This window comes from Canis lupus, chromosome 8 (genome assembly GCF_003254725.2).
Source record: "Canis lupus dingo isolate Sandy chromosome 8, ASM325472v2, whole genome shotgun sequence".
Lineage (NCBI taxonomy): Eukaryota > Metazoa > Chordata > Mammalia > Carnivora > Canidae > Canis > Canis lupus.
In genome coordinates, this window is record NC_064250.1 from 34,827,480 (window position 1) to 34,854,851 (window position 27,372).

Here is a 27,372-nt window from a genome sequence, read left to right on the forward strand (position 1 = left end):
GGGACTGAATCCCTTTTCCACATGAGCCATTAGGCAAAACGCTAGGGACACAATGATAGAGAACCTTCCTCAAGGTCACTCATTGTGGTTTATTGAAAAAACAAAGATACAATCAAACAGACAAAACAGAAATTTTTTAAATGGGCAAAAAAACTTGAGCAGGTACTTCACAAAGAGGCCATCAACGAATGAATAGATGCTTCATTGATTATCAGGAAAATGCAAATTAAAACCATGATGGCTCCGGATGTACTATATGTCAGCTAATTAAATTTAAATTTAAAAAAGGAAAAAAGTTGGCAAATTGAATTTAAATTAAAAAAGAAAAAAAGAAAAAAACACAACAGGACACCATTATACACTCTCCAGAATGGTTAAGTGGAAAAAAAACAACAACAAAAACAAAGTTTGGTGAGAATGTGGAACCAGTGGTGTTCTCACATACCATGCTGGGGGTGGCAATTTCTGTAACTGCTTTGGCAGACAGCACTGTGCACTAGCGGATGGTCCACATCCTTATGGCTCTGCCATTCCACTTGAGGGGTAGACCCAAGAGAAATATGTACATGTGTTCCTCAAAAACACAGGTACTAGACTGTTCATGGCAATACTATTAGTAAAAATCCCAGTTAGAAACTCTCTAAACTCCCATCAATAGAGCATATAAATTGTAGTATAGTCATACACTTGAACCACTTGAATACTATACAGCACTAAGGCTGAACAAGCCATAACTGCATTCAATATAATAAAGATGTACCTTGCAAACAAAGTATTGAGCAAGAGCGCATATTGTATCATTCCATACTTAAAAGGTTCAGAAACATAAAAAACTTGTCTTTGGTGTCAGAAGCCAAGATACTGTTACTTTTCCTTGTGGGGAAGTTAGTGACAAGAAATGACAAAGAAGGGCAGCTCCAGTGGCTCAGCGGTTTAGCGCTGCCTGTAGCCCAGGGCCTGATTCTGGAGTCCTGGGATCAAGTCCCACATCGGGCTCCCTGCATGGAGCCTGCTTCTCCCTCTGCCTGTGTCTCTGCCTCTCTCTCTCTGTGTGTCTCTCACGAATAAATAAATAAAAATCTTAAAAAAAAAAAAAAAAAAGAAAGGACAAAGAAGGTGTCTAGACATGGTCAATACTTTGTTTCTTAATCTGGGTGCTGGTTACCCATGTGTGTTTATCATTTGTTTCACCTATGATTTGTGTACTGTTTTATATATACTTTAGTCTTGCTATAATCTTTTCTCTTATAACTAGTATAGATCTAGGCAATCAATCAAAATCATCATGCAAAGTGAAGTGCTCTTGAACTTACTTTTCTTAATCTTTCATTTTCCAGGAGCAAAGCATCTACTTTTAAGTCATGCACATAGATTTCATTTTCTAAGTTCTTTAGAGTTTCATAATGACTTTTAATCTTCTGGCTTTCTTGATCTCGTAAGTGTTTGAGTTCTTGCTTCACTTTTTCCTGCTCAAACATAAAATCCACAATTATCTCAGAGTTAAATAAGCAGGGCACCAGTGTATTAGGTTGCCTGAACCACATTCAGAGAGGGGTTATTTTGAATTTCTGAATCATCATCAGAGGCTATGTATACCTTCCCTTAGGAAAACTTGATATTTAAAACTCTAGAGTTGATTTGCTTCTGGGAAGATGGTAGAGTAGGAGGCTCCTGAGCTCATCTCAACCCATGGACACACTGAGATAACAGCCATATCTGCATAACTATCTTCGAAAGTGACCCAAGGACTAGCAGAACAGGCTTTCACAGAGAGGTGGCCACATTGAAAAGGGTAGGAATGGCAGAGACATGGTTAGGAATCTAAGTCCCAACAAAACTAACCCACAAACAGTAGATACACCACAAGAAGCCAGAAAATCAGACCTCAAGCCAAGCACTCCAGTCATGAGGGACCCACACTGACAAGAAAAGGCTCCATAACATTTAACTTTGAAAACCAGTGGGGCTTAACTTCATGAGTCTTTACAATCAGCAGGGCTTAATTCTGGTACTTTAAAAATCAGTAGGTTTAGCTCTAGGAGAGCTGGAGGATAAGAGGAAACTGAATCCTCACCCTTATGGAGCCAGCATAACAAATAACCCTGCTGAGACATAGCATAGAAGCAGCTGTTTGAAAGCACCCGGAGTATACAGGAAGATTTATTTACTAATCTCAGAATGTATGTTGGAGGGATCCTTAGGAGACCATCATAGAACAAAAGTGGTCGTGGTTGCCATTTCTCTTCCTCCCTGCTTAGCCCCAACCTAGTTGGCCAGACACTTGCAGGAAACAGCATGAATGCTTTCCACCTATCTTGTTGACAACTAGTGCCCTGCCCCTGCATTCTCCTGCAGACAGGCACACTCCAACCTGCCATGCACCAAAAGCATCCCCCCAAAGTGACTCCTACCCTGGGGAGAGGAAGATATCCCACATGCCAGTGTGTCCCAGTCCCAGCAGCTGAACCTTATGGCTGGCAGCCCAGTGAGAGTACCCAGCTGAGCACTGAGCCAGCAGCCCCTACATACTGACTAGGGGCAGACATCTGGTCTGAGTGCAGGCCCTGCCCACCAACAAAGCCTCTCAGGGGACAAGGAAAGGACAGTGCCCTATGGCTCTGTGCAACTATAGTCCCAGCAGATGGGCTGAGAGGAGGCATCTGATTTGAATGCTGATATCACCTAACCACAAGCCCTCAGCAGCCCCACAATGTCCCTTTAACAGCACAGGGACCAAACCCTGCCTGGTGCACATAAAGCAGGCAAAGAGGGCCACTGCAACTGACTTGACTATAGGTAAAGTGTGATTCAGCCACAACAGTGGGGTGCACACAACTCACAAAGGCGATGCCACTGAAGTGCCTGGATCTGGTAAACAGGGAGCATTGCACCACAGGCCACTACAGGACCTCTTCTCATAAAGCCAGTGCTTACTTTCAAGATCAGGGGATGTAGCTGACTTTTCTAATACATAGAGAAAAAAAAAAGCCAGAGTTAGATGAAAATGAGGACACAGAGAAATAAAGGCCAAATGAAAAAAACAGGATAAAACCACAGCAGAAGAGCCAAATGAAACAAATATGCCTGATGAACAACTCAAAGTAAAGGTCATAAGGATACTCACCAGACTTGAGAAATGAGTGAAGGATCTCAGAACTTCAATAAAGAGATATGAAATATAAGACAGAACTAGAGATGAAGAACTCAATAACTGCAATGAAAAATGCACTAGAGGAAATCAACAGCAGATTAGAGGATGCAGAACAGATCAGTGATCTGGAAGACAAATGGAAAGCAGCCACACTGAACAGCAAACAGAAAAAAATATAATAGAGAATGAGGATAGGTTAAGGACACTCAGTGATGTCATCAAGCATAACATACACATTGTAAGGATCCCAGAAGAGAGAGAGAAGGAGGCAGAAAATTTGAAGAAATAATAGCTGAAACCTTTTCCTAATCTGAGAAAGGAAAGAGACATCCAGACCCAGGAGGCAGAGAGAGCACCCAACAGAATTAATGCAAGGAGTTCTACACATTGTAATTAAAATGACAAAAAGGAGTGAGAGAGAATTTTAAAAGCAGTAAAAGAAAACTGTATATACTAAGCAAACCCCATAAGCCTATTAGCTGATTTTTCAGCAGAAACTTTACAACCCAGAAGAGTGGCATGACATATTCAAAGTGCTGAAAGAAAAAACAACCTGCAACCAAGAATACTCTAGTCAGCAAGACTATTATTCAGAATTGAAAGAGAGATAAAAGAGTTTCTCAAAGTTAAAGGAAGTTCATGATTACTAAACCAGCCTTCAAAGAAATGTTAAAGGGAATTCTTTAAGTGGAAAAAAAAAGCCATAATCAAGAATAAGAAAACTAAAGGGTGTCTGAGTGGCTCAGTGGTTGAGCATCTGCATTTGGCTCAAGTCATGATCACAGAGTCCTGGGACTGAGTCCCACATTGGGCTCACCATGAGGAGCCTGCTTCTCCCTCTGCCTGTGTCTCTGCCTCTCTGTGTCTCTCATGAATGAATAAATAAAATCTTTTTTTAAAAAGAGTAAGAAAACTATGAAGGGAAAAAAATTCACAAGTAGATGCAAACATACAGTAAAAGTAGATTAATCAGTTATAATACTAGTATGGAGATAAAGCACAAAAGGAGTAAAACAATTATATCTATAAAAATCAGCCAAAGGATACACAAAATTTTTAAAAATGTAAAGTATGACATCATAAACATAAATATGGGGGGGTTAGTAAAAACTCAGTGCTTTTCGGGGTGCTGGAGTGGCTCAGTCCATTCAGCATCCAACTCTTTATTTTGGCTGATGTCATGATCTCAGGGCTGTGGGATCAAGCCCCATGTTGGGCTTCATGCTGGGCATGAAGTTTGCTGGAGAGATTTTCTCTCTCCCTTTCCATCCACCCTTCCCCCTCTTAAAAAAATAAATAAGTAGTGCTGGGAAAACTGCACATTTATATGTGAAAGAATGAAACTGGAGCACTTTATTACCCCATACACAGAAATAAACTCAAAATGGATTAAAGACTTAAATTTGAGACTGGAAACCATAAAATTCCTAGATGAAAACATAGGCAGTAATTTCTTTGACACAAGCCATGAGCCATAAAAAACATTTTTCTAGATATGTCTCTTCAAGCAAGGGAAACAAAAGCAACAATCAACTATTGGGATATCAAAATAAAAAAGGTTTTGCACTGATGGAAACCATTAATGAAACCAAAGGCAACCTACTAAATGGGAGGAGATATTTGCAATTGATAAATCTGATAAGGGATTAATATCAAAAATATATATAAAGAACTTATACAACTCAACACCAAAAACCACCAAACAATCCAGTTAAAAAATGTACAGAGAACATAAAAAGACATTTTTTTTTCAAAGAAGACATACAGATGGGCCAACACACACACATGAAAAATTCCTCAACATCACTAATCATCAGGGAAATGCAAATCAAAACCACAACAAGACATGGCACAATAGGAGAATCCTAAGCACACTTTGTCCCACAGATACATACAGAGAACACCCACATCAGGGCAAGTAACCCAGTAAACAACTTGAAAACTGGCAGAACAGACTCTCCACAGTTAAATGCAGACAGAAGGCCACATTGAAAAGGATAGGAAGGGCAGAGACCTGGTCAGGAGCCAAAATAATCTATAGGAGGGACACCACAGGCATAGAGAGGGGAAAGGATAAGACCCCTCACCAGACACCGCAGGCCAGGGGACTCACATTAGGAAGATGAATTCCCACAACATTTGGCTTTGAAAATCAGATGGGCCAACTTAGTGAGTTCTTATAGTCAGTGGGGCTTAACACCTGGAACTTTAAAAATCAGAGGGTTGGGCCCTGGGATCGCTGGAAAGCAACAGAAAATAGAGTTCACACCCTTAAAGACAAGTCACCACAAATAGCTCCATTGAGATGTAGCAATGGAGTGTAGACACCCCCTGTGTCTGGGGTACACAGGAAGGAGATTTATTTACTATTCTCAGAGCAAGTCTGGTAGGGATGGGGATCTTTGGGAAGCTTCTCCAAGAACAAAGGAGCTGATGGGCACCATTTCCCTTCCCAGACCCTTAAACTAGATACAGAGATACCTTCAGAAGACAGTGAAGCCCTAACTCCTCTATGCCTAGCTTGCTAATAGCACACCCTGCCCTAATGATCTTCCTCAAACCTCCTTTCTCCAAATTGGTGAGACCTTGCTGGCACTTTATCCCCCGACCCCTGCATTCTTCTGCAGATCTGCCCTTGGCAGTTCTCCAGGACACGGGTCCCCTTCTGCAGCAGACTAGCATACAATTTCCTAACAATGTGCACCCATTCACGTTCTCTTGTAGACCTATCCTTCCTGGGAGTCCATCCAAAGCAATGCCACAAGCTTGGCAATGTGCAAGCAGCCCTGACAGGGGCCAGCACCATTCTGTAACCATACACATTCATCTGATTTAGGTTCCAGCAGTGGGCTGGGGGCAGACATCTGGTCTGACTGTAGGCCCACTCAACAATGAAAGTTTCTCAGAGGACAACACAGGGAGAGCGCCTTGCAGTTCAGTGCTACCACAGCTCTGGCAAATGTCTAGTCTGACTCAGCTCAAGCCTAAGGTAACCCCAGACTGGCCCACTAACAGCACAAAGCCCTGCCCACAACAGGCAGAGAGAGCCATTGCAGGGAGCTTGACTGAAGGCAAACAAGGAACCACCACAGAAGTAGGGAATGCACAACACATATAGGAGACACTCCTGAGGCACCAATCTCTGGTGAACAGGGGCTACTGCACTATAGGGCACTATAGGACCTCTTCTTCATAAGGTCACTACTTTTAATAACAGGAAACATAGCAGATTTTCCTGACATATGGGAACAGACAGAGTTAGTCAAAACGAGGAGACAGATGAAAGAACAGGACAAAATCAGCAAGGGAGCTAAATGAAGTGGAAATAAGTAATAATATATATATATATATATATATATATATATATATATATATATATATATATATATAAAGGAAATAAGTAATAGGCCTGATATGTAATTTAAAGTAATGGCCATAAAGATACTCACTGGACTTGAGAAAAGAGTGGAGGACCTCAGTGAAACCCTTAGCAAAGAGATAGAAAATGTAAAAGAGAATCAATCAGAGATGAAGGACTCAATAAATGAAATAAAAAATAATCAGTAAACCAGAGAAAGCAGAAGAAAATATCAGTGACCTGGAGGATGAAATAATGGAAACCAATCAAGCTGAGCAAGAGAGAGAAAAAAGAGTAGTAAAAGGAAACTCAATGACACCATAAGTGTGATAATGCTCACATTATAGGGATCCCAGGAGAAGATAGAGAAAAGGGGGAAGAAAATTTGTTTGAAGATATAATAGCAGAAAACATTACTAATCTGGGGAAGGAAATAGACATCCAGATCCAGGATGCCACAGAGAACATCCAACAAAATAAACCATGGAGGTCCACACCAAGACATGCAGTAATTAAAATGGCAAAATTTAGTGATAGAGAACTTTTAAAGTTGCAAGAGAAAGGAACAGTTACATACAAGGAAACCCCATAGATCTATCAATTTTTAAAGCAGAAACATCACAGACAGAAGGGAGTGGCATGATATATTCAAAGTGCTAAAAGGAAAAAACCTGCATTCAAGAATACTCAGCAAGGCTACCATTCAGAATAGAAGGAAAGATAAAGTTTCCTAGACAATTAAAAGTTAAAGGAGACTCTTGACTACTAAGCCAAGAAACATTATAAGAAATGTTAAGGGGTTTCTTTGAGTGGAAAGGAAAAACATAAGCAGGACTAAGAAAGTAGGAAGAACAAAAGCAGTAAAATTAAGCATATCTACAAAAATCAGTCAAGAGATTCACAAAATAAAAGGATATAAAGTATGATACTATATGCCTAAAATGTTGGGGAGGAGGAGAGTAAAAATTTAGTGCTTTTAGCATAGATTCAAACTTAAGTGACTATCAACTTAGTATATATTTTTTTAATTTTTATTTATTTATGATAGTCACACAGAGAGAGAGAGTGAGAGGCAGAGACACAGGCAGAGGGAGGAGCAGGCTCCATGCACCGGGAGCCCCACGTGGGACTCGATCCTGGGTCTCCAGGATCACGCCCTGGGCCAAAGGCAGGCACCAAACCGCTGCGCCACCCAGGGATCCCTCAACTTAGTATAAACTTCTATATGTATAAGAAGATATATAAATCTAATGAAAACCACAAATCAAAAACCTGTAATAGAAATGCAAAAAATAAAGAAAAAGGAATCTGAATATGTCATTTAAAAAGCCAGCAAACTATGAGAGAAGCAAGAGAAAGGACAGAGAAGAACAACAAAAACAACCATACAAGTAACAAAATGGCACTAAGTAGATACTTATCAATAATTACTTTCAATGTAAATGGATTAAGCACTCTAATTAAAAGGCATATTGTGATTGAATGAGTAAAAAAAACAAGACTACATGCTACCCATAAGAGACTCATTTCACTGCTAAAGATATATGTAGATCAAAAGTGAAGGGATGGGAAAGCATTTCTCATGCAAATGGAAGTGAAAAGAAAGCTGGGATAGTAATACTTATACCAGACAAAATACACTTTAAAATAAACCCTGTAACAAGAGGCAAAAAATCATAAAGGGAATCATAATCATAAAGGGAACAATCCAACATGAAGATACTTGTAAATACTTATGCACCTAGCATGGGAGCACCAAAATATATACAGCTTGTTAATATGTTGTTGTTAATAACAACAACAACAACAACAAAAAAGTAAGCAAACAATAGTAATATAATAACAAGGGACTTTAATACTCCATTTGCATCAATAGATAGATCATCTAAACAGAAAATCAATAAGGAAATAGTGATTTTGAAGGACACATTGGACCAAATGGATTTAACAGACATACTCAGAATATTCCACCCTGAAACAGCAGAACACACATCCTTTTCAAGCACACATGGAACATTCCTCAGAATAGATCACATGTTAGGCTACAAAACAAACCTCAACAAACTCAAGAAGACTAAAATCATACCATGCATCTTTTCCAACCACAATGCTATGAAACTAGGTATCATGGAAAAATCTGGAAATAATACATACATGGAATCTAACTAATATGCTACTAAACAATGAATGGGACAACTAAGAAATCAAAGAGGAAATACAAAAGTACATGGAGACAAATGAAAATGAAAACATAACAGTCCAAAATCTTTGGGATGCAATAAAAGCTGTTCTGAGAGGGAAATTTAGAGCAATACAGGCCTACCCCAAGAAGATAGAAAAATCTCAAATAAACAATCTAACTTTATACATAAAGGAGAAAAAGATGGACAAAGCCCAAAGCTAGTAGAATGAAGGAAATAATAGAGATTAGAGCAGAAATAAATGAAATAGAAGCTAAAAAGAAAACCAACAGAACAGATAAATGAAGTTAGGAGCTGGTCTTTATAAAGGTCAACAAAATTGATAAACCATTAGCCAGACTCACCATAAAACAGAGAGAGAGAGAGAGAGAGAGAGAGAGAACTCAAAATCAGAAATGAAAGGAGAAATCACAACCAACATCACAGAAATACAACAGATTTTAAGAGAAATAATGAAAAATTATATGCTAACAAATTAGACAACATAGAAGAAATGGAACCATTCCTAGAAACACATAAGCTCCCAAAACTAAATCAGGAAGAAATAGAAAATTTGAACAGAGACTGATTACCAGCAGTGAAATTGAATCAGCAATCAAAAATCTCCTGACAAACAAAAGCCCAGGACCAGATGGCTTCACAGGTAAATTCTACCAAACATTTAAAGAATGTTTGCAAAAAAATAGAAGATGAAGGAAAGCTTCCCAATTCTGTCTTTGAAGCCAACATTACTCTGATACCACAATCATGTAAAGACATTACAAAAAAAAAAAAAGGAAATTACAGGCCGGTATCTCTGACAAACACAGATGCAAATTCCTCCTCAACAAAATATTAGCAAACTGGAACCAACAGTATATTACAAAAATTATTCACCAGGATTAAAGTGGAATTTATTCCTGGGATGCAAGTGTGGTTGAATATTTGCAAATCAGTCAACAAAATATATCATGTCAACAAAGGAATGAAGAAAAACCATATGATCATTTCAATAGATGCAGAAAAAGCATTTGACAAAGTCTGACATCTATTCATGATTAAAACCTTCAACAAAGATGCCTGGGTTGCTCAGTGGTTGAGTGTCTCCCTTCGGCTCAGGGTGTGATCCTGGAGACCTAGGATCGAGTCCCACATGAGGCTCCCTATGTCTCTGTCTCTCTCTCTCATGAATAAATAAAAACTTATTTAAAAAAAAAAAAACCTTCAACAAAGTAGATTTAGAGGGAGCATACCTCAACATAATAAAGGCCTTGTATGAAAACCCCACAGCATCATACTCAATGGTGAAAAACTGATAGCATTCTCCCTAATACCAGGAATAAGACAAGGATGTCCACTTTCACATTTTTTTTCCAACATAGTAATGGAAGTCTGAGCCATAGCAATTAGATAAGAAAAAGAAATAAAAGGTATCTAAATTGGTCAGTAAAAATTTCATTGGTTACAGAAGACATGATACTCTAGAAAACCTTGAAGACTCCACCAGGAAACTACTAGAACTGATAAGTGGATTTGGTAAGTTAGCAGGATACAAAATCAATATATAGAAACCTGTTGCATTTCTAAATACCAATAATGATATAGCACAAAGAAAAATTAAGGAAACACTCCCATTTATAATTGGACCAAAAATATTAAAATACCTAGGAATAAACTTAACCAAGGAAGTGAAAGACTTGTACTCTGAATATAAGACACTGACAAAAGAAATAGAAGATGACACAAACAAATGGAAAGATAGTCTGTACTCATAGATGGGGAGAATACATATGTTAAAATGTTCATACTGCCCAAAGCAATCTACAGATTTAATGCAATCCCTATCAAAATACCAATAGTATTTTTTCACAGAATTAGAACAAATAATACGACAATTTGTAATGGAACATCAAGAGACCTTGAATAGTCAAAGAAATCTTAAAAAGAACAAAACTGGAGGTATCACAATCCCAGATTTCAAGATATACTACAAATCTGTAGAAATGAAAATAATATAGTACTGGCACAAAAATAGACATATAAACAAATGGAAGAGAACAGAGAGCTCAGAAATAAACCCACAATTATATGGTCAATTAATTTCAAGAAGGCAAGAATATGCAATATAGACAGTCTCTTCAACAAAAAGTAGTGGAAAAACTGGACATCTACATGCAAAAGAATGAAATTAAACCACTTTCTTACATCATACACAGAAATAAACTCAAAATGGATTTAAGACCTAAATGGGAAACCTGATATCATAAAAATTCTAGAAGAGATCACAGGCAATAATTTTTCTGATATCAGCCACAGTAACATTTTTCTAGATATGTCTCTTGAGGCAAGGGAAACAGAAGCAAAGATAAACCATTGGGATTATATCAAAATAAAAAGCTTCTACACAGCAAAGGAAATCATCAACAAAACTAAAAGGCAATCTAATGAAGGGGAGAAGATATTCACAAATGATATGTCTGACATACACATATTAGTAACCAAAAATATAAAGAATTTATACAACTCAACACCAAAAAAACAAGTAAGCCAATTTAAAAGTGGGCAAAAGACATGAACAGACATTTCTCCAAAAAAGACATTCAGGTGGCCAACAGACATATGAAAAATACTCAACATCACCCATCATCAGGGAAATGCAAATTGAAACACAAATTAGATGTTAATTATACTTGAATAAAAAATAAATAAAACTCCAAATATGACTCATGGAAATGTTTTCATTAACTCTGGGAAGCAAGTTAAGACAAGTTGTTAAGAAAACATCATAAAATAAAATATATTTTGGTATATGAACAATTGTATGGCAAAAATGGGGGAGAGGGAAGAGAAGTTTACTGAGGCTTTTTCAGGGAGGATTTCTTGTGGAGAAGACAATATTTATGGATTTTTCGGAATTTTCTTCTAATTCTGTATTCAATTCTTAGTCATTTGTACTGTTATAAATCACATAATCTTTAGTCATTGTATAATAATCACTAGTGGAATCATACTAAGAGAATAGAGTTGCATATATATTTACTAGCATTCTTCCCCTTCATCTTTCTTATACTCACAACATGTTGAAAGTTACTTTTGATATCAGTGCATCTTAAAAAATAGTGTTTCATTTTTATTTATTTATTTATTTTTGTGTACAAGTGCTTCTATTTTTAATTGGCCAACTCTACACACATGTTTATCATTAACTACTGGCTGTATGTATTTTTAAAGGTAGTAAATGTCTCTTTATCTGCTCTCATTTCATCCACTCCCTCCCCACATCTGCAACCTCTGTGCATTTACCCTGGTCTTCACAGGAAATTAACAGAATAACCGATCTTGAAAAGAACCTTAGAAAGCATCTTCCAATCTCTACCTTAAGAAAACTGAGCTCCCCCTACCCCAAAGATTTTCCCATGATTACATGTTAGTTGTATCTAGAGCCTATGTGTGCATACACACACACACACACACACACACACACAGAGTATTACAGTTTGTATATATCAGTATTCTAATAAAAGAAAGAAGAATGGATGTATTAACTCTTTACCGTGTTGCTAAAATATCTTGTAAATTCTCTTGCCATTTGAGAAAGGTAATCACTCAGTAAATTCTGCTCCTGCTTTTGTGCTATAAGAGAAAAAATAAATACCCACAGTGTTTAGTTTTAAAAATTAATCAAAATAAGGCATGTGCCTAGCTTTAAAAGTCATATACTATTACAAGGCTTATAACAAAAAACAGAAATCAGGTGCTTTTTTTTAATATAAATTTATTTTTTATTGGTGTTCAATTTGTCAACATATAGAATAACACCCAGTGCTCATCCCATCAAGTGCCCACCTCAGTGCCCATCACCCAGTTACCCCCACCCCCCACCCACCTCCCCTTCCACCACCCCTAGTTCGTTTCCCAGAGTTAGGAGTCTCTCATGTTCTGTCTTCCTTTCTGATATTTCCACTCATTTTTTCTCCTTTCCCCTTTATTCCCTTTCACTATTTTTTATATTCCCCAAATGAATGAGACCATATAATGTTTGTCCTTCTCCGATTGACTTATTTCACTCAGCATAATACACTCCAGGTCCATCCACATTGAAGCAAATGGTGGGTATTTGTCGTTTCTAATGGCTGAGTAATATTCCATTGTATACATAGACCACCTCTTCTTTATCCATTCATCTTTTGATGGACACCGAGGCTCCTTCCACAGTTTGGCTATTGTGGACATTGCTGCCATAAACATCGGGGTGCAGGTGTCCCAGCGTTTCACTGCATCTGTATCTTTGGGGTAAATCCCCAGCAGGGCAATTGCTGGGTCATAGGGCAGATCTATTTTTAACTCTTTGAGGACCCTCCACACAGTTTTCCAGAGTGGCTGCACCAGTTCACATTCCCACCAACAGTGCAGGAGGGTTCCCCTTTCTCCACATCCTCTCCAACATTTGTGGTTTCCTGCCTTGTTAATTTTCCCCGTTCTCACTGGTTTGAGGTGGTATCTCATTGTGGTTTTGATTTGTATTTCCCTGATGGCAAGTGATGTGGAGCATTTTCTCATGTGCTTGTTGGCCATGTCTATGTCTTCCTCTGTGAGATTTCTCTTCATGTCTTTTGCCCATTTCATGATTGGATTGTTTGTTTCTTTGCTGTTGAGTTTAAGAAGTTCTTTATAGATCTTGGACACTAGCCCTTTATCTGATAGGTCATTTGCAAATAACTTCTCCCATTCTGTAGGTTGTCTTTGAGTTTTGTTGATGGTATCTTTTGCTGTGCCAAAGCTTCTTATCTTGATGAAGTCCCAATAGTTCATTTTTGCTTTTGTTTCTTTTGCCTTCATGGATGAATCTTGCAAGAAGTTACTCTGGTCAAGTTCAAAAAGGGTGTTGCCTGTGTTTTCCTCTAGGATTTTGATGGAATCTTGTCTCACATTAAGATCTTTCATTCATTTTGAGTTTATCTTTGTGTATGGTGCAAGAGAGTGGTCTAGTTTCATTCTTCTGCATGTGGATGTCCAATTTTCCCAGCACCATTTATTGAAGAGACTTTTTTCCAGTGGATAGTCTTTCCTCCTTTGTTGAATATTAGTTGGCCATAAAGTTGAGGGTCCACTTCTGGATTCTCTATTCTATTCCATTGATCTATGTGTCTGTTTTTGTGCCAGTACCACACTGTCTTGATGACCACAGCTGTGTAGTACAACCTGAAATCTGGTATTGTGATGTCCCCAGCTATGGTTTTCTTTTTTGAAATTCCCCTAGCTTGGGGGGTGACTGGATGTCAGGCACTGAGGGGGGCACTTGACAGGATGAGCACTGGGTGTTATTCTGTGTGTTGGCAAATTTAACACCAATAAAAAATAAATTTATTATTAAAAAATTCCCCTAGCTATTCAGGGTCCTTTCTGATTCCATACAAATCTTAAAATATTTTGTTCCAACTCTCTGAAGAAAGTTCATGGTGTTTTGATAGGGATTGCATTAAATGTGTAAATTGCCCTGGATAACATTGACATTTTCACTATATTAATTCTTCCAATCCATGAGCATGGAATATTTTTCCATCTCTTTGTGTCTTCCTCAATTTCTTTCAGAAGTGTTCTGTAGTTTGTAGACTTCTCTTTGGTTCGGTTTATTCCTAGGTATCCTACGGTTTTGGGTACAATTGTAAATGGAATTGACTCCTTAATTTCTCTTTCTTCAGTCTCATTGTTGGTGTATAGAAATGCCACTGACTTCTGGATATTGATTTTGTATTCTGCCACGCTGCCAAATTGCTATATGAGTTCTAGCAATCTTGGGGTGGAGGCTTTTGGGTTTTCTATGTAGAGTATCATGTCATCGGCGAAGAGGGAGAGTTGAAGTCAGGTGCTTTTCAACTTAGTGCCCACCCCTTGTGTTTGACTCCTTAAAATCAATCATTTTTAAACTCATTTTGACTCTTTTTCTATTTCTTTTAAAAAATGCTTATATGGCTATTTGTTCAGTTGTCATGTTAAGATATTTTCTACTTTCTTCCTAATATAGAACATAGCATGCTTATTCCCATCCCCATGGCCCTCACCCACACTTACAACCTCTATGTCTAACCTCTGCATAAAGTTATGCTTTTTTGAATTAATTTTAACTGTTTAGATCATTATGGCAATGTAAGTATTATTCATAGGTGAGACAAATGGTGTAGTAAGATTATACCTCCTCTACTGTATACTTCTTGCTTTTTCTAAGAGTTGAAAATAACCTCATTGTTTTCACTTGCCTAATTTTCCATGTACACATTAATTCATCAAAATCTATAACAGAATTGTAAAACCTTCCAAATATTATTTCTCATGTGGTCAAACACCTTAGGTGATCTATCAGCTCCATTTCTCTTCCCTCCTCCACTGCCTTCTGTTTTTGTTTTTCTTTAGGCCAATTGCACAGCTGAACACCTGAGACTTTCCTTTGCAGCCCCCTTACATTGGACTCCTGTTTCCTGAATTTCACATTCTCCTCTTTTTCTTGATTATTCCCTCTTTGTTGAAATAAATTTTGTACTAACTTCCTGAGACAGAGTAAATGAAATATTCTGAGATCTTATATATCTGATTGCATCTCTATTCTACATTTGTACTTGACTAATAGTTTGGATGGGTATCTAATGTTGTAAATTATTTTCTTTTTTTTTTTTTTTTTTTTTTTTTTTTTTTTTTTTTTTTTTTTTTTTGCCAGTGTAAAGACCTAATTTTATTTTTTTTTTTTTTTTTTTTTTTTTTTTTTTTTTTTTTTTTTTTTTTTTTTTTATTGGTGTTCAATTTACTAACATACAGAATAATACCCAGTGCCCGTCACCCATTCACTCCCACCCCCCGCCCTCCTCCCCTTCTACCACCCCTAGTTCGTTTCCCAGAGTTAGCAGTCTTTACGTTCTGTCTCCCTTTCTGATATTTCCCACACATTTCTTCTCCCTTCCCTTATATTCCCTTTCACTATTATTTATATTCCCCAAATGAATGAGAACATATAATGTTTGTCCTTCTCCGACTGACTTACTTCACTCAGCATAATACCCTCCAGTTCCATCCACGTTGAAGCAAATGGTGGGTATTTGTCATTTCTAATAGCTGAGTAATATTCCATTGTATACATAAACCACATCTTCTTTATCCATTCATCTTTCGTTGGACACCGAGGCTCCTTCCACAGTTTGGCTATAGTGGCCATTGCTGCTAGAAACATCGGGGTGCAGGTGTCCCGGCGTTTCATTGCATTGTATCTTTGGGGTAAATCCCCAACAGTGCAATTGCTGGGTCGTAGGGCAGGTATATTTTTAACTGTTTGAGGAACCTCCACACAGTTTTCCAGAGTGGCTGCACCAGTTCACATTCCCACCAACAGTGTAAGAGGGTTCCCTTTTCTCCGCATCCTCTCCAACATTTGTTGTTTCCTGCCTTGTTAATGTTCCCCATTCTCACTGGTGTGAGGTGGTATCTCATTGTAGTTTTGATTTGTATTTCCCTGATGGCAAGTGATGCAGAGCATTTTCTCATATGCATGTTGGCCATGTCTATGTCTTCCTCTGTGAGATTTCTGTTCATGTCTTTTGCCCATTTCATGATTGGATTGTTTGTTTCTTTGGTGTTGAGTTTAATAAGTTCTTTATAGATCTTGGAAACTAGCCCTTTATCTGATATGTCATTTGCAAATATCTTCTCCCATTCTGTAGGTTGTCTTTGAGTTTTGTTGACTGTATCCTTTGCTGTGCAAAAGCTTCTTATCTTGATGAAGTCCCAATAGTTCATTTTTGCTTTTGTTTCTTTTGCCTTCGTGGATGTATCTTGCAAGAAGTTACTATGGCCGAGTTCAAAAAGGGTGTTGCCTGTGTTCTTCTCTAGGATTTTGATGGAATCTTGTCTCACATTTAGATCTTTCATCCATTTTGAGTTTATCTTTGTGTATGGTGCAAGAGAGTGGTCTAGTTTCATTCTTCTGCATGTGGATGTCCAATTTTCCCAGCACCATTTATTGAAGAGACTGTCTTTCTTCCAATGGATAGTCTTTCCTCCTTTATCGAATATTAGTTGCCCATAAAGTTCAGGGTCCACTTCTGGATTCTCTATTCTGTTCCACTGATCTATGTGTCTGTTTTTGTGCCAGTACCACACTGTCTTGATGACCACAGCTTTGTAGTACAACCTGAAATCTGGCATTGTGATGCCCCCAGATATGGTTTTCTTTTTTAAAATTCCCCTGGCTATTCGGGGTCTTTTCTGATTCCACACAAATCTTAAAATAATTTGTTCTAACTCTCTGAAGAAAGTCCATGGTATTTTGATAGGGATTGCATTAAACGTGTATATTGCCCTGGGTAACATTGACATTTTCACAATATTAATTCTGCCAATCCATGAGCATGGAATATTTTTCCATCTCTTTGTGTCTTCCTCAATTTCTTTCAGAAGTGTTCTATAGTTTTGAGGGTATAGATCCTTTACATCTTTGGTGAGGTTTATTCCTAGGTATCTTATGCTTTTGGGTGCAATTGTAAATGGGATTGACTCCTTAATTTCTCTTTCTTCAGTCTCATTGTTAGTGTATAGAAATGCCACTGACTTCTGGGCATTGATTTTGTATCCTGCCACGCTACCGAATTGCTGTATAAGTTCTAGCAATCTTGGGGTGGAGACTTTTGGGTTTTCTATGTAGAGTATCATGTCATCGGCGAAGAGAGAGAGTTTGACTTCTTCTTTGCCAATTTGAATGCCTTTAATGTCTTTTTGTTGTCTGATTGCTGAGGCTAGGACTTCCAGTACTATGTTGAATAGCAGTGGTGAGAGTGGACATCCCTGTCTTGTTCCTGATCTTAGGGGAAAGGCTCCCAGTGCTTCCCCATTGAGAATGATATTTGCTGTGGGCTTTTCATAGATGGCTTTTAAGATGTCGAGGAATGTTCCCTCTATCCCTACACTCTGAAGAGTTTTGATCAGAAATGGATGCTGTATTTTGTCAAATGCTTTCTCTGCATCCAATGAGAGGATCATATGGTTCTTGGTTTTTCTCTTGCTGATATGATGAATCACATTGATTGTTTTACGGGTGTTGAACCAGCCTTGTGTCCCAGGGATAAATCCTACTTGGTCATGGTGAATAATTTTCTTAATGTACTGTTGGATCCTATTGGCCAGTATCTTGTTGAGAATTTTTGCATCCATGTTCATCAGGGATATTGGTCTGTAATTCTCCTTTTTGGCGGGGTCTTTGTCTGGCTTTGGAATTAAGGTGATGCTGGCTTCATAGAACGAATTTGGAAGTACTCCATCTCTTTCTATCTTTCCAAACAGCTTTAGGAGAATAGGTATGATTTCTTCTTTAAACGTTTGATAAAATTCTCCTGGGAAGCCATCTGGCCCTGGACTCTTGTGTCTTGGGAGGTTTTTGATGACTGCTTCAATTTCCTCCCTGGTTATTGGCCTGTTCAGGTTTTCTATTTCTTCCTGTTCCAGTTTTGGTAGTTTGTGGCTTTCCAGGAATGCGTCCATTTCTTCTAGATTGCCTAATTTATTGGCGTATAGCTGTTCATAATATGTTTTTAAAATCGTTTGTATTTCCTTGGTGTTGGTAGTGATCTCTCCTTTCTCATTCATGATTTTATTAATTTGAGTCTTCTCTCTCTTCTTTTTAATAAGGCTGGCTAATGGTTTATCTATCTTATTAATTCTTTCAAAGAACCAACTCCTGGTTCTGTTGATCTGTTCCACAGTTCTTCTGGTCTCGATTTCGTTGAGTTCTGCTCGAATCTTTATTAACTCCCTTCTTCTCTTGGGTGTAGGATCTATTTGCTGTTTTTTCTCTAGCTCCTTTATGTGTAAGGTTAGCTTTTGTATTTGAGTTCTTTCCAGTTTTTGAATGGATGCTTGTATTGCGATGTATTTCCCCCTTAGGACTGCTTTTGCTGCATCCCAAAGATTTTGAACAGTTGTATCTTCATTCTCATTAGTTTCCATGAATCTTTTTAATTCTTCCTTAATTTCCTGGTTGACCCTTTTATCTTTTAGCAGGATGGTCCTTAACCTCCATGTGTTTGAGGTCCTTCCAAACTTCTTGTTGTGATTTAGTTCTAATTTCAAGGCATTATGGTCCGAGAATATGCAGGGGACAATCCCAATCTTTTGGTATCGGTTCAGACCCGATTTGTGACCCAATATGTGGTCTATTCTGGAGAAAGTTCCATGTGCGCTTGAGAAGAATGTGTATTCAGTTGAGTTTGGATGTAAAGTTCTGTAGATATCTGTGAAATCCATCTGGTCCAGTGTATCATTTAAAGCTCTCGTTTCTTTGGAGATGTTTTGCTTAGAAGACCTATCGAGTATAGAAAGAGCTAGATTGAAGTCACCAAGTATAAGTGTATTATTATCTAAGTATTTCTTCACTTTGCTTAATAATTGATTTATATATTTGGCAGATCCCACATTCGGAGCATATATATTGAGGATTGTTAAGTCCTCTTGTTGAATAGATCCTTTAAGTATGATATAGTGTCCCTCTTCATCTCTCACTACAGTCTTTGGGGTAAATTTTAGTTTATCTGATATAAGGATGGCTACCCCTGCTTTCTTTTGAGGACCATTCGAATGGTAAATGGTTCTCCAACCTTTTATTTTCAGGCTGTAGGTGTCCTTCTGTCTAAAATGAGTCTCTTGTAGACAGCAAATAGATGGGTCCTGCTTTTTATCCAGTCTGAAACCCTGCGCCTTTTGATGGGGTCATTAAGCCCGTTCACATTCAGAGTTACTATTGAGAGATATGAGTTTAGTGTCATCATGATATCTATTCAGTCTTTGTTTTTGTGGACTGTTCCACTGAACTTCTTCTTAAAGGGGAATTTTAAGAGGCCCCCTTAAAATTTCTTGCAGAGCTGGTTTGGAGGTCACATATTCTTTTAGTTGCTGCCTGTCTTGGAAGCTCTTTATCTCTCCTTCCATTTTGAATGAGAGCCTTGCTGGATAAAGTATTCTTGGCTGCATGTTCTTCTCATTTAGGACCCTGAATATATCCTGCCAGCCCTTTCTGGCCTGCCAGGTCTCTGTGGAGAGGTCTGCTGTTACCCTAATACTCCTCCCCATAAAAGTCAGGGATTTCTTGTCTCTTGCTGCTTTAAGGATCTTCTCCTTATCTTTGGAATTTGCAAGCTTCACAATTAAATGTCGAGGTGTTGAACGGTTTTTATTGATTTTAGGGGGGGATCTCTCTATTTCCTGGATCTGAATGCCTGTTTCCCTTCCCAGATTAGGAAAGTTTTCAGCTAGAATTTGTTCAAATACATATTCTGGCCCTCTGTCCCTTTCGGCGCCCTCGGGAACCCCAATTAAACGTAGGTTTTTCTTCCTCAGGCTGTCGTTTATTTCCCTTAATCTATCTTCATGGTCTTTTAATTGTTTGTCTCTTTTTTCCTCAGTTTCCCTCTTTGCTATCAACTTGTCTTCTAGGTCACTCACTCGTTCTTCCACCTCGTTAACCCTCGTCGTTAGGACTTCTAGTTTGGATTGCATCTCATTCAATTGATTTTTAATTTCTGCCTGATTAGCTCTAAATTCTGCAGTCATGAAGTCTCTTGAGTCCTTTATACTTTTTTCTAGAGCCACCAGTAGCTGTATAATAGTGCTTCTGAATTGGCTTTCTGACATTGAATTGTAATCCAGATTTTGTAACTCTGTGGGAGAGAGGACTGTTTCTGATTCTTTCTTTTGAGGTGAGGTTTTCCTTCTAGTCATTTTGCTCAGTGCAGAGTGGCCAAAAGCAAGTTGTATTGGGAAAAAGAGAAAAGAGAGGAGAGAAAGAAGGAAAGAAAAGAGAAAGAGAAAAAAAAGAAAAAAAAAGGGAAGAAAAAGAAAAAAAATGAAAAAAAAAAAAAAAGAAGAAAAAGAGAAAGAAAAAGAAAGGAGAAAAAAAGGGGGTGGGGGAAGGAAACAAATCAAAAAGCAAAACAAACAAAAACAAAACAAACAAACAAAAAAAGAACCACCGGGGAGTATCTTCTGATTCTGTGTTCTTTAAGTCCCTTGGCTTCTCCTGGAAGTTGTCAGTCTAGCTGGTCTTCTGGGGGAGGGGCCTGTTGTGCTGATTTTCAGGTGTTAGCAGTTGGGGGAGCTGCTGTGCCCCTGCCTGGTGCAGGGCTCAGTGGGGGTTGTTTACCCCGTGAGGCCGCAGGAGGAACAGCCCCAGTGGCGGGGCAGCTCTGGAAACCTGGATTCAGCTCCGGCAGGAACTCCGTCTGCAGGGCCTGGAGGCTCCGGGGCGGGGCCGCTGATCTGCTCAGCTGGGGCAGGAGCGTCCTTGCTGTCCTGGGCCCTCCCGGCCTCTGCCTGTCCCGGGGGAGGCGGGATCCTGGGCTGTGTCCCGGCGCCCTGTGCTCCGGGGCCTGCGCTGTTGGATTCGCGCTCCCGGGCCGCGCAGCCCCCTCCGCGGAGCTGCCGCCCGAGCCCCTCCGAGCTGCTCCTGGAACCGCGCAGCCCCCTCCGCACGGAGCCTCTTCCTCTGCCCGAGCCCCTCCGAGCTGCTCCCGGGCCGCGCAGCCCCCTCCGCGGAGCCGCCGCCCGAGCCCCTTCAGCTGCTCCGGTCCCGCCGGGTCCCGCCGTGCGCGCTGCAGCCCTTAGGGAGCTCGGCGCACTCTCCTGGGCGCGCAGTTGCTCTGTTACTGTCCCCGGGAGCCCGAGGGCATCCCCGCCCTCCTGGGTCCTGCTCCAACTCCCCGCGAGCCCCTTTCCCCCGGGAAGGTCGGTGCAGCTCCTGCTCCTCCGGGACGGGGCTCTCCTGTCCTGGGGACACTCGCCCCGGCCTCAGCCCGGCTCCTCGCGGGGCCCCTCCCCCTTGGAGGCCTTTGTTCCTTTATTTCTTTTTCCCCGTCTTCCTACCTTGATAGAAGCGCGAACTCTTCTCACTGTAGCATTCCAGCTGGTCTCTCTTTAAATCTCAGGCCGAATTCATAGATTTTCAGGATAATTTGAAGGTTTTCTAGGTGGTTTGGTGGAGACAGGTGATTTGGAGACCCTACTCTTCCGCCATCTTGCTCCTCCCCCCCCTGTAAATTATTTTCTTTCAGAATTTTGAAGGCAATGTTTTTTTTTAGTACAATATTAAAGATAAGTTTAAAACCATTCTGATTACTATCTTTTGTGTAAGATCTTCTTTTTATCTCTAGAAGCCTTTGGGATATTTTTTTTTCCTCCTGAAATCCCAGTGATGCTATTTACTGTCTTTTCTTTCAGAAATTGCACTGGGGACTTGATGGGCCTTTTCAGATAGTAAACTCATTTTCTTCAATTCTCAGAAATATTTTTTATTATCTCTTGGACAGCTTTATCTTTTGCATTTTTTTCTGCCCTCTTTTTCTGGCCTTCCTCTTAATTAGATATTCAAATCTCAGAAGAGTCTTCTAATTCTCTTCCTCTTTTATCCTGTTCCTCTGCTCCTTGGTTTTTGTTCTATTTTTGGGGAGATTTTCTCAACTTTTCTTAGAATCCTTCTTTTGGACTTTAAAATTTTGGTTGTTATATCTTTCATTTCTCAGAGCTCTTTCTTGTTTTCTGTTCTTTAAGTATCTTGTTCTTTTTTCATAAGTGCAATATCTTTTTTTCTCTACAAATATAACTTTAAGATATATCCTCTATAATATAATGTATATTTTCTATAATACAAAGAGACTATATATATACATATATATATAATATAGAGAGTAGATCTTTTCTAAGAATATATCTTTAAAAGTATTATATTTTTTGTGTCATCTATGTTTCCATTCATTTCTGGTTTTTTGGTTTTTTTTTTTTTTTTTTGTCTGCTTTAGTTTCTGCCTTTCATGGTGGAAATTTTCCTGAGGTATCTGATGATCTTTGACTGTCTAATCCTATTTAAGCATAAGGCACTGAAAGTTTCAATCCCTGAGTGGGCTTCACTGTACAGTGATTCAGAAGGGACCAGTCGTGTTGTTGGGGAATCCATAAATGTTAGATTATGTGGGGCTTTTCTCTGAGAGTGTTTGGTTTCTTTAGAGAAGAATCCAACCATCTCCTTCTTCCAACTGGGGAAGGAATTACAGAATAGTCACACACAATGGGCTGGCAGCCTTCATCAAGCTGAACAGTGGAAGGGGGTCTTTGTACAGCATTTATCTTCTACCCTTAGTCATATCGGATATCCTGCAGTTTAGAATCTGTTGGGCCAACTTCTCTGCCAGCTGCACAGAAGAGTGAGGGCACCTGGAGGTCTCACTGCATATTATAAAGATTTTCAACCGATCTTTAGGCCTAAGAGTCATCTCAGCTTCACTGTCTCAGGGTCCTCCAATGCCCAAGACTTGCCAGGTCCTGTGGAGAGTACGTCTTGATTTCATGGTATGCTTTTTTTTGCAGGCACTTGCTATTCATATTTCCCTTCCTGTTAAGACCTATATCCAATTATATTTTCTAAAAATTTGTTGATGTTTATTATCTGTGAATATTTTCTCTGCCAGTCTCTGTACCTCTGAGTTTATAAATTTTTTCCTCTAAGAACATCTTTTGTACACATTTCTATGAAGTTTCATTAGGGAATAAAGATAGATCCATGTTTTACCCATCATATTTAACCAAAAGTCATAACATTGTTCTTTATATGTACTGAACCAATTCTATCTCTGTAAGTCTCACTGCTGGCAGGGGAAGCATATTTTCCTACTTTCTGGAACACATTGCTCTTATGTTTCCTTTTCTATGTTTCTCTTGCCTTCCTGTCTCAATAGTTTATTTTTGCTTTTGTTTCCCTTGCCTTTGAAGATATGTCTGGCAAGAAGTTGCTGTGGCCAAAGTCAGAGAAGTTGCTGTTGTGTCTTCATCTCTAGGATTTTGAGTGATTCCTATCTTACATTTAGGTCTTTCATCCATTTTGAGTTTATTTTTGTGTATGATATGAGAAAATGCCCCAGTTTTATTCTTCTGCATGTGGCTGCCCAGTTTTCCTATCACTATTTGTTGAAAAGACTATTTTTTTCCCATTGGATATTCTTTCCTGCTTTGTCAAAGATGAGTTGACCCTAGAGTTGAGGGTCCATTTCTGGGTTCTCTATTTCATTCCATTGATCTATGTGTCTGTTTTTGCGCCAGTACAAACTGTCTCGATGATTACAGCTTCATAACACAGCTTGAAGTCCAGAATTGTGATGCCTCCAGCTTTACTTTTCTTTCTTAACATTACTTTGGCTATTTTGGGCTTATAATCATATATTCTTAAAATTCACTTCCCTTGGTAATTACCACTATTTACTTTAAAATACTTGTTTTACATTTCAACATACTGGGTTTCCATATGATTGTATCTTTTTGACACAGGCACTTGCTGTGTCAAAGATAGACTGATTTTTATCCCCATGCTCAGCAGAGAGTCTACTTGAGATTCTCTACCTCTCCCTCAGCCCTTCCCCCTGCTTGTGTGCTCTCTCTGTCTCCTTAAAGAAATACATATATCCTAAAACAAATAAATAAATCTTTAAGAAAAAAGAAACAAAAATCACTCTACATGGTAGCAGTTAAAGGAGTTCTTTCCACCTTCACAAAGAATAGAGAGAAACTACATAATACAGTTGCTACTAATTCTTAATTTTAAAGTCTTTAAAAGAGAAAAGGAAAAATTTGACAAGAGCAACAGCAAGACTGTGGTGTAAAGGAGAATAAATTAATAGATGAGGCAAAAACTAGAGAAAGAAGTTGAAGGTGATAGGAAAAGTTTGAAGATTTTCACCATTGGCTTGGGACTGATGACCACTCCCCTCTCTCCCCACTTGTGTTAGAAGAAAACAGTGACATCCTTACCTGGGCTTAAGGTCAATTACTAAGAGCCTCATACATACCTGTAATAATATTATTGATTTCTTCAAATTTTCCACTTTTGTTTATGTACTCTTCTTCTGCCACTTGAAGTTGTGGAAGACACTCAACCAGTTCCTCTTCCTTTACTTTATTACTTTCTGTTTCCCTAATAAATCTTTCCTTTAAAGAAAATAAAGCTAATTTTGAGTAAAATTTTTGAGAATTTACGCAATTTATGCTCTAGAGTAGAATGGAAACTCTTCAAGAGGAAGAGTTCTGTCTTAGTGTCCTCTTATCCTGAAGTGCACAGAAAGGTATTTGGCACATACTAGGTATTTGAAAAATATTTGTTGGCTGATTGACCTACTCTCTGGCAATTTGTAAAGAGATTAGATTCAATGGGCTATCCAAAGATCCGTTCAGTTCTCTGGCCCTACTGTTAAGATTCTATTAATGCTAACATATGTGTACCTTCAACATCTATTTGAGAAAATTTCTCTAGGTTAATCATATTTTATGGGGGGAAAAAAGCCAGGCAGCAAAACAGAATATACACAAGTCCTAAGAAGTGTGGATATAAGTAGGAAATGGGGAAGGGGTAGAAATAATTACATATGTTACTACAATAAATGGGCAAAAAGTGCCCCCACACAAAACATGAAGATGCCTGCTTAATTATTCAGGTTTAGGGATCCCTGGGTGGCTCAGCGGTTTAGTGACTGCCTTTGGCCCAGGGCATGATCCTGAAGTCCCAGGATCGAGTTCCGCGTCGGGCTCCCTGCATGGAGCCTGCTTCTCCCTCTGCCTGTGTCTCTGCCTCTCTCTCTGTATCTCTCATGAATAAATAAATAAAATCTTTAAAAGAATAATTATTCAAGTTCAATTTAGTTTCAAAGGGAACAGTTGGACCTCCCTTAGAAGTCGGGATGTGTTTATAATGGTGACTAAAGCAGAGACAGTCAGCTGACATTTACTATCTATTCTCCTGTCCTTCAGTATCAGGACGTCTCAGTTCTAGCTCAGCACATGGCTGCCAGCTAGAGGGATTGCTCAGCTTTCCTTGCAAGTGGGTGTGATCGATGAGTTTGTGCATCCAAGGGATGTGTGCCACTTCTGGGTCCTCCCCCTTCAATAGGAAGTGGTATGTGCTCCCTTGGTCCTTCCCTCCTTGGCCTGGCTGGAAAAGAATGAGAATGGAAGCTGCCACTTGTATCCACAGATGTTAACCTCATGCTGAGGATGGCAGAGCTTCCCTTCCAAACTTAGATCCCTTGCCCCTGGCCTGTAATGGGAAAGAGAAATAAACACCTTTCTTCTGTAATGACCACATCAGGGGGTCTTCTCAACTAGATACTGACTCTTAAGATTTGAAGAGGCTATACTTGACCCAGTTCATTCTTTAAAAAAACTCTTTTTACTTTTTATTTTTAACCAAGTTGCATACACACATAATCCAAAAGAAACCCCAGGTACCAGCAGAGCAATGCTTGGCAGGCTTCCCCAGTAGGAAGTACCTTCACAACACAGCTGACCAGATGCTAGTGTTCTTTGACCCCACCAAAATGATAACTCAGATGTAAGAGGAAGACACTCACATGGGTGAGTGTGACCAATACTGTTTGGATGTATCTGCTAGGTCCCCAAAAGGGGCATGCCCACTTGAAAGAGACACTAAACTTAGGGAGGTTCAATGCTCTAGTTTCCTACCAGTTATCCTCCCAGTCAAGATGTAGCATGGCAATCATGGGTCATTCCCTACAAGCAATGATGCCTGGTAATACAACTTTAGTTGTCTACCTTTACCAGGCTCCAGGGGAATGAAAGTTAAGCCAAGGTCAATTTCCCAATAAAGGAGGGAGGTTGCTAACCCTTTACTACCTACATTTGCTTCTGTTCACTGGATTTTGGCATCTCTTTGACAAAGCAACTTGTCTGTGCCCTAATTAATACAGTGATATGTCAGCCTGAAATGTCCCCTCCCAAACTGCCATTAGAATCTTTAGGAATATAGAAAGACAAAAACATACATAAAAATACCATTATTTAATGGAGCGCCTAGTTAAATCAGTTGGTTAAGTGGCCAGCTCTTGGTTTTGGCTCAGGTCATGATCTCAGGGTCGTAGGACTGAGCCCCAAATCATGCTCCACACTCTGCTCAGAGTCTGTTTGTCCCCCTCTCTCCCCTGTGCCTCTCCTCCTGCTCATGTGCTCTTTCTCTTTAAAATAAATAAATAAAATCTTTAAGCAAAACAAAAAACCACCTTCATGTAAACATACCTTAATGCAGAATCAGGAGTCAATTTGTCCGCACGGCAGTGTTAAGAAACCAATTGTGTATTACCTATACTAGGATCTCTAAGAGAACAGCTTGGGGGTCTCAGAAGGTCTGTGAATAATGCATTAATTCATTACTATTGCCTCCACTGGCTTAGCTGCCACCGGTGCCCTGACAAGAACCCACATTCTGGTTTCCCACTTGGAAGGAGGGTTTGGGTACCCGGTGCTGCTGCATCTCAGGAAGCCAGACCCACAGCTTTTTCAGCTCCTCCAAACTTCCCTGATTCCTGAGCCACATGCACAGTTAGTTCAGTGGCAAAGGGCTCTGGCTTCTGTTGCAACCCCATGGAACTGGAGCCTTGGAAAAGAGGGAGACAGATGCAGGTTCCAGTCCCTGCCCATCAGGAGAACTTCCAGCTCATCCTAAGATTCCCTGTCCATCTCTCCTTCCCAGCTGCCTGCCCTGCAGCCTTCAGGCCCCAGCTCCAGACAGAAGGCTGACAGCCTCACTAGACTGTGTAACCAGCTCCCGCAACTGCGGATGTCAAATCCTCTAACAGACCCCTTTCCCACTGGCTCTGCTACTC

The 27,372-nt window shown here is 39.4% G+C and overlaps 1 protein-coding gene across 3 annotated transcripts in view; it reads right to left on the reverse strand.

The window, feature by feature from the left end:
• Positions 1–27,372, reverse strand: part of CCDC175 (coiled-coil domain containing 175) — a 73,902-nt gene that overhangs the window by 12,308 nt on the left and 34,222 nt on the right. For all 3 annotated transcript variants that reach the window (XM_035719771.2, XM_049113630.1, XM_049113629.1), the window contains exons 14-16: positions 24,550–24,688; positions 12,243–12,322; positions 1,314–1,466 (exon numbers count right to left, since the gene is read on the reverse strand). In XM_035719771.2, coding sequence (XP_035575664.1) covers positions 1,314–1,466; positions 12,243–12,322; positions 24,550–24,688 — 372 coding nt within the window. The remainder of the gene's footprint in view (positions 1–1,313; positions 1,467–12,242; positions 12,323–24,549; positions 24,689–27,372) is intronic.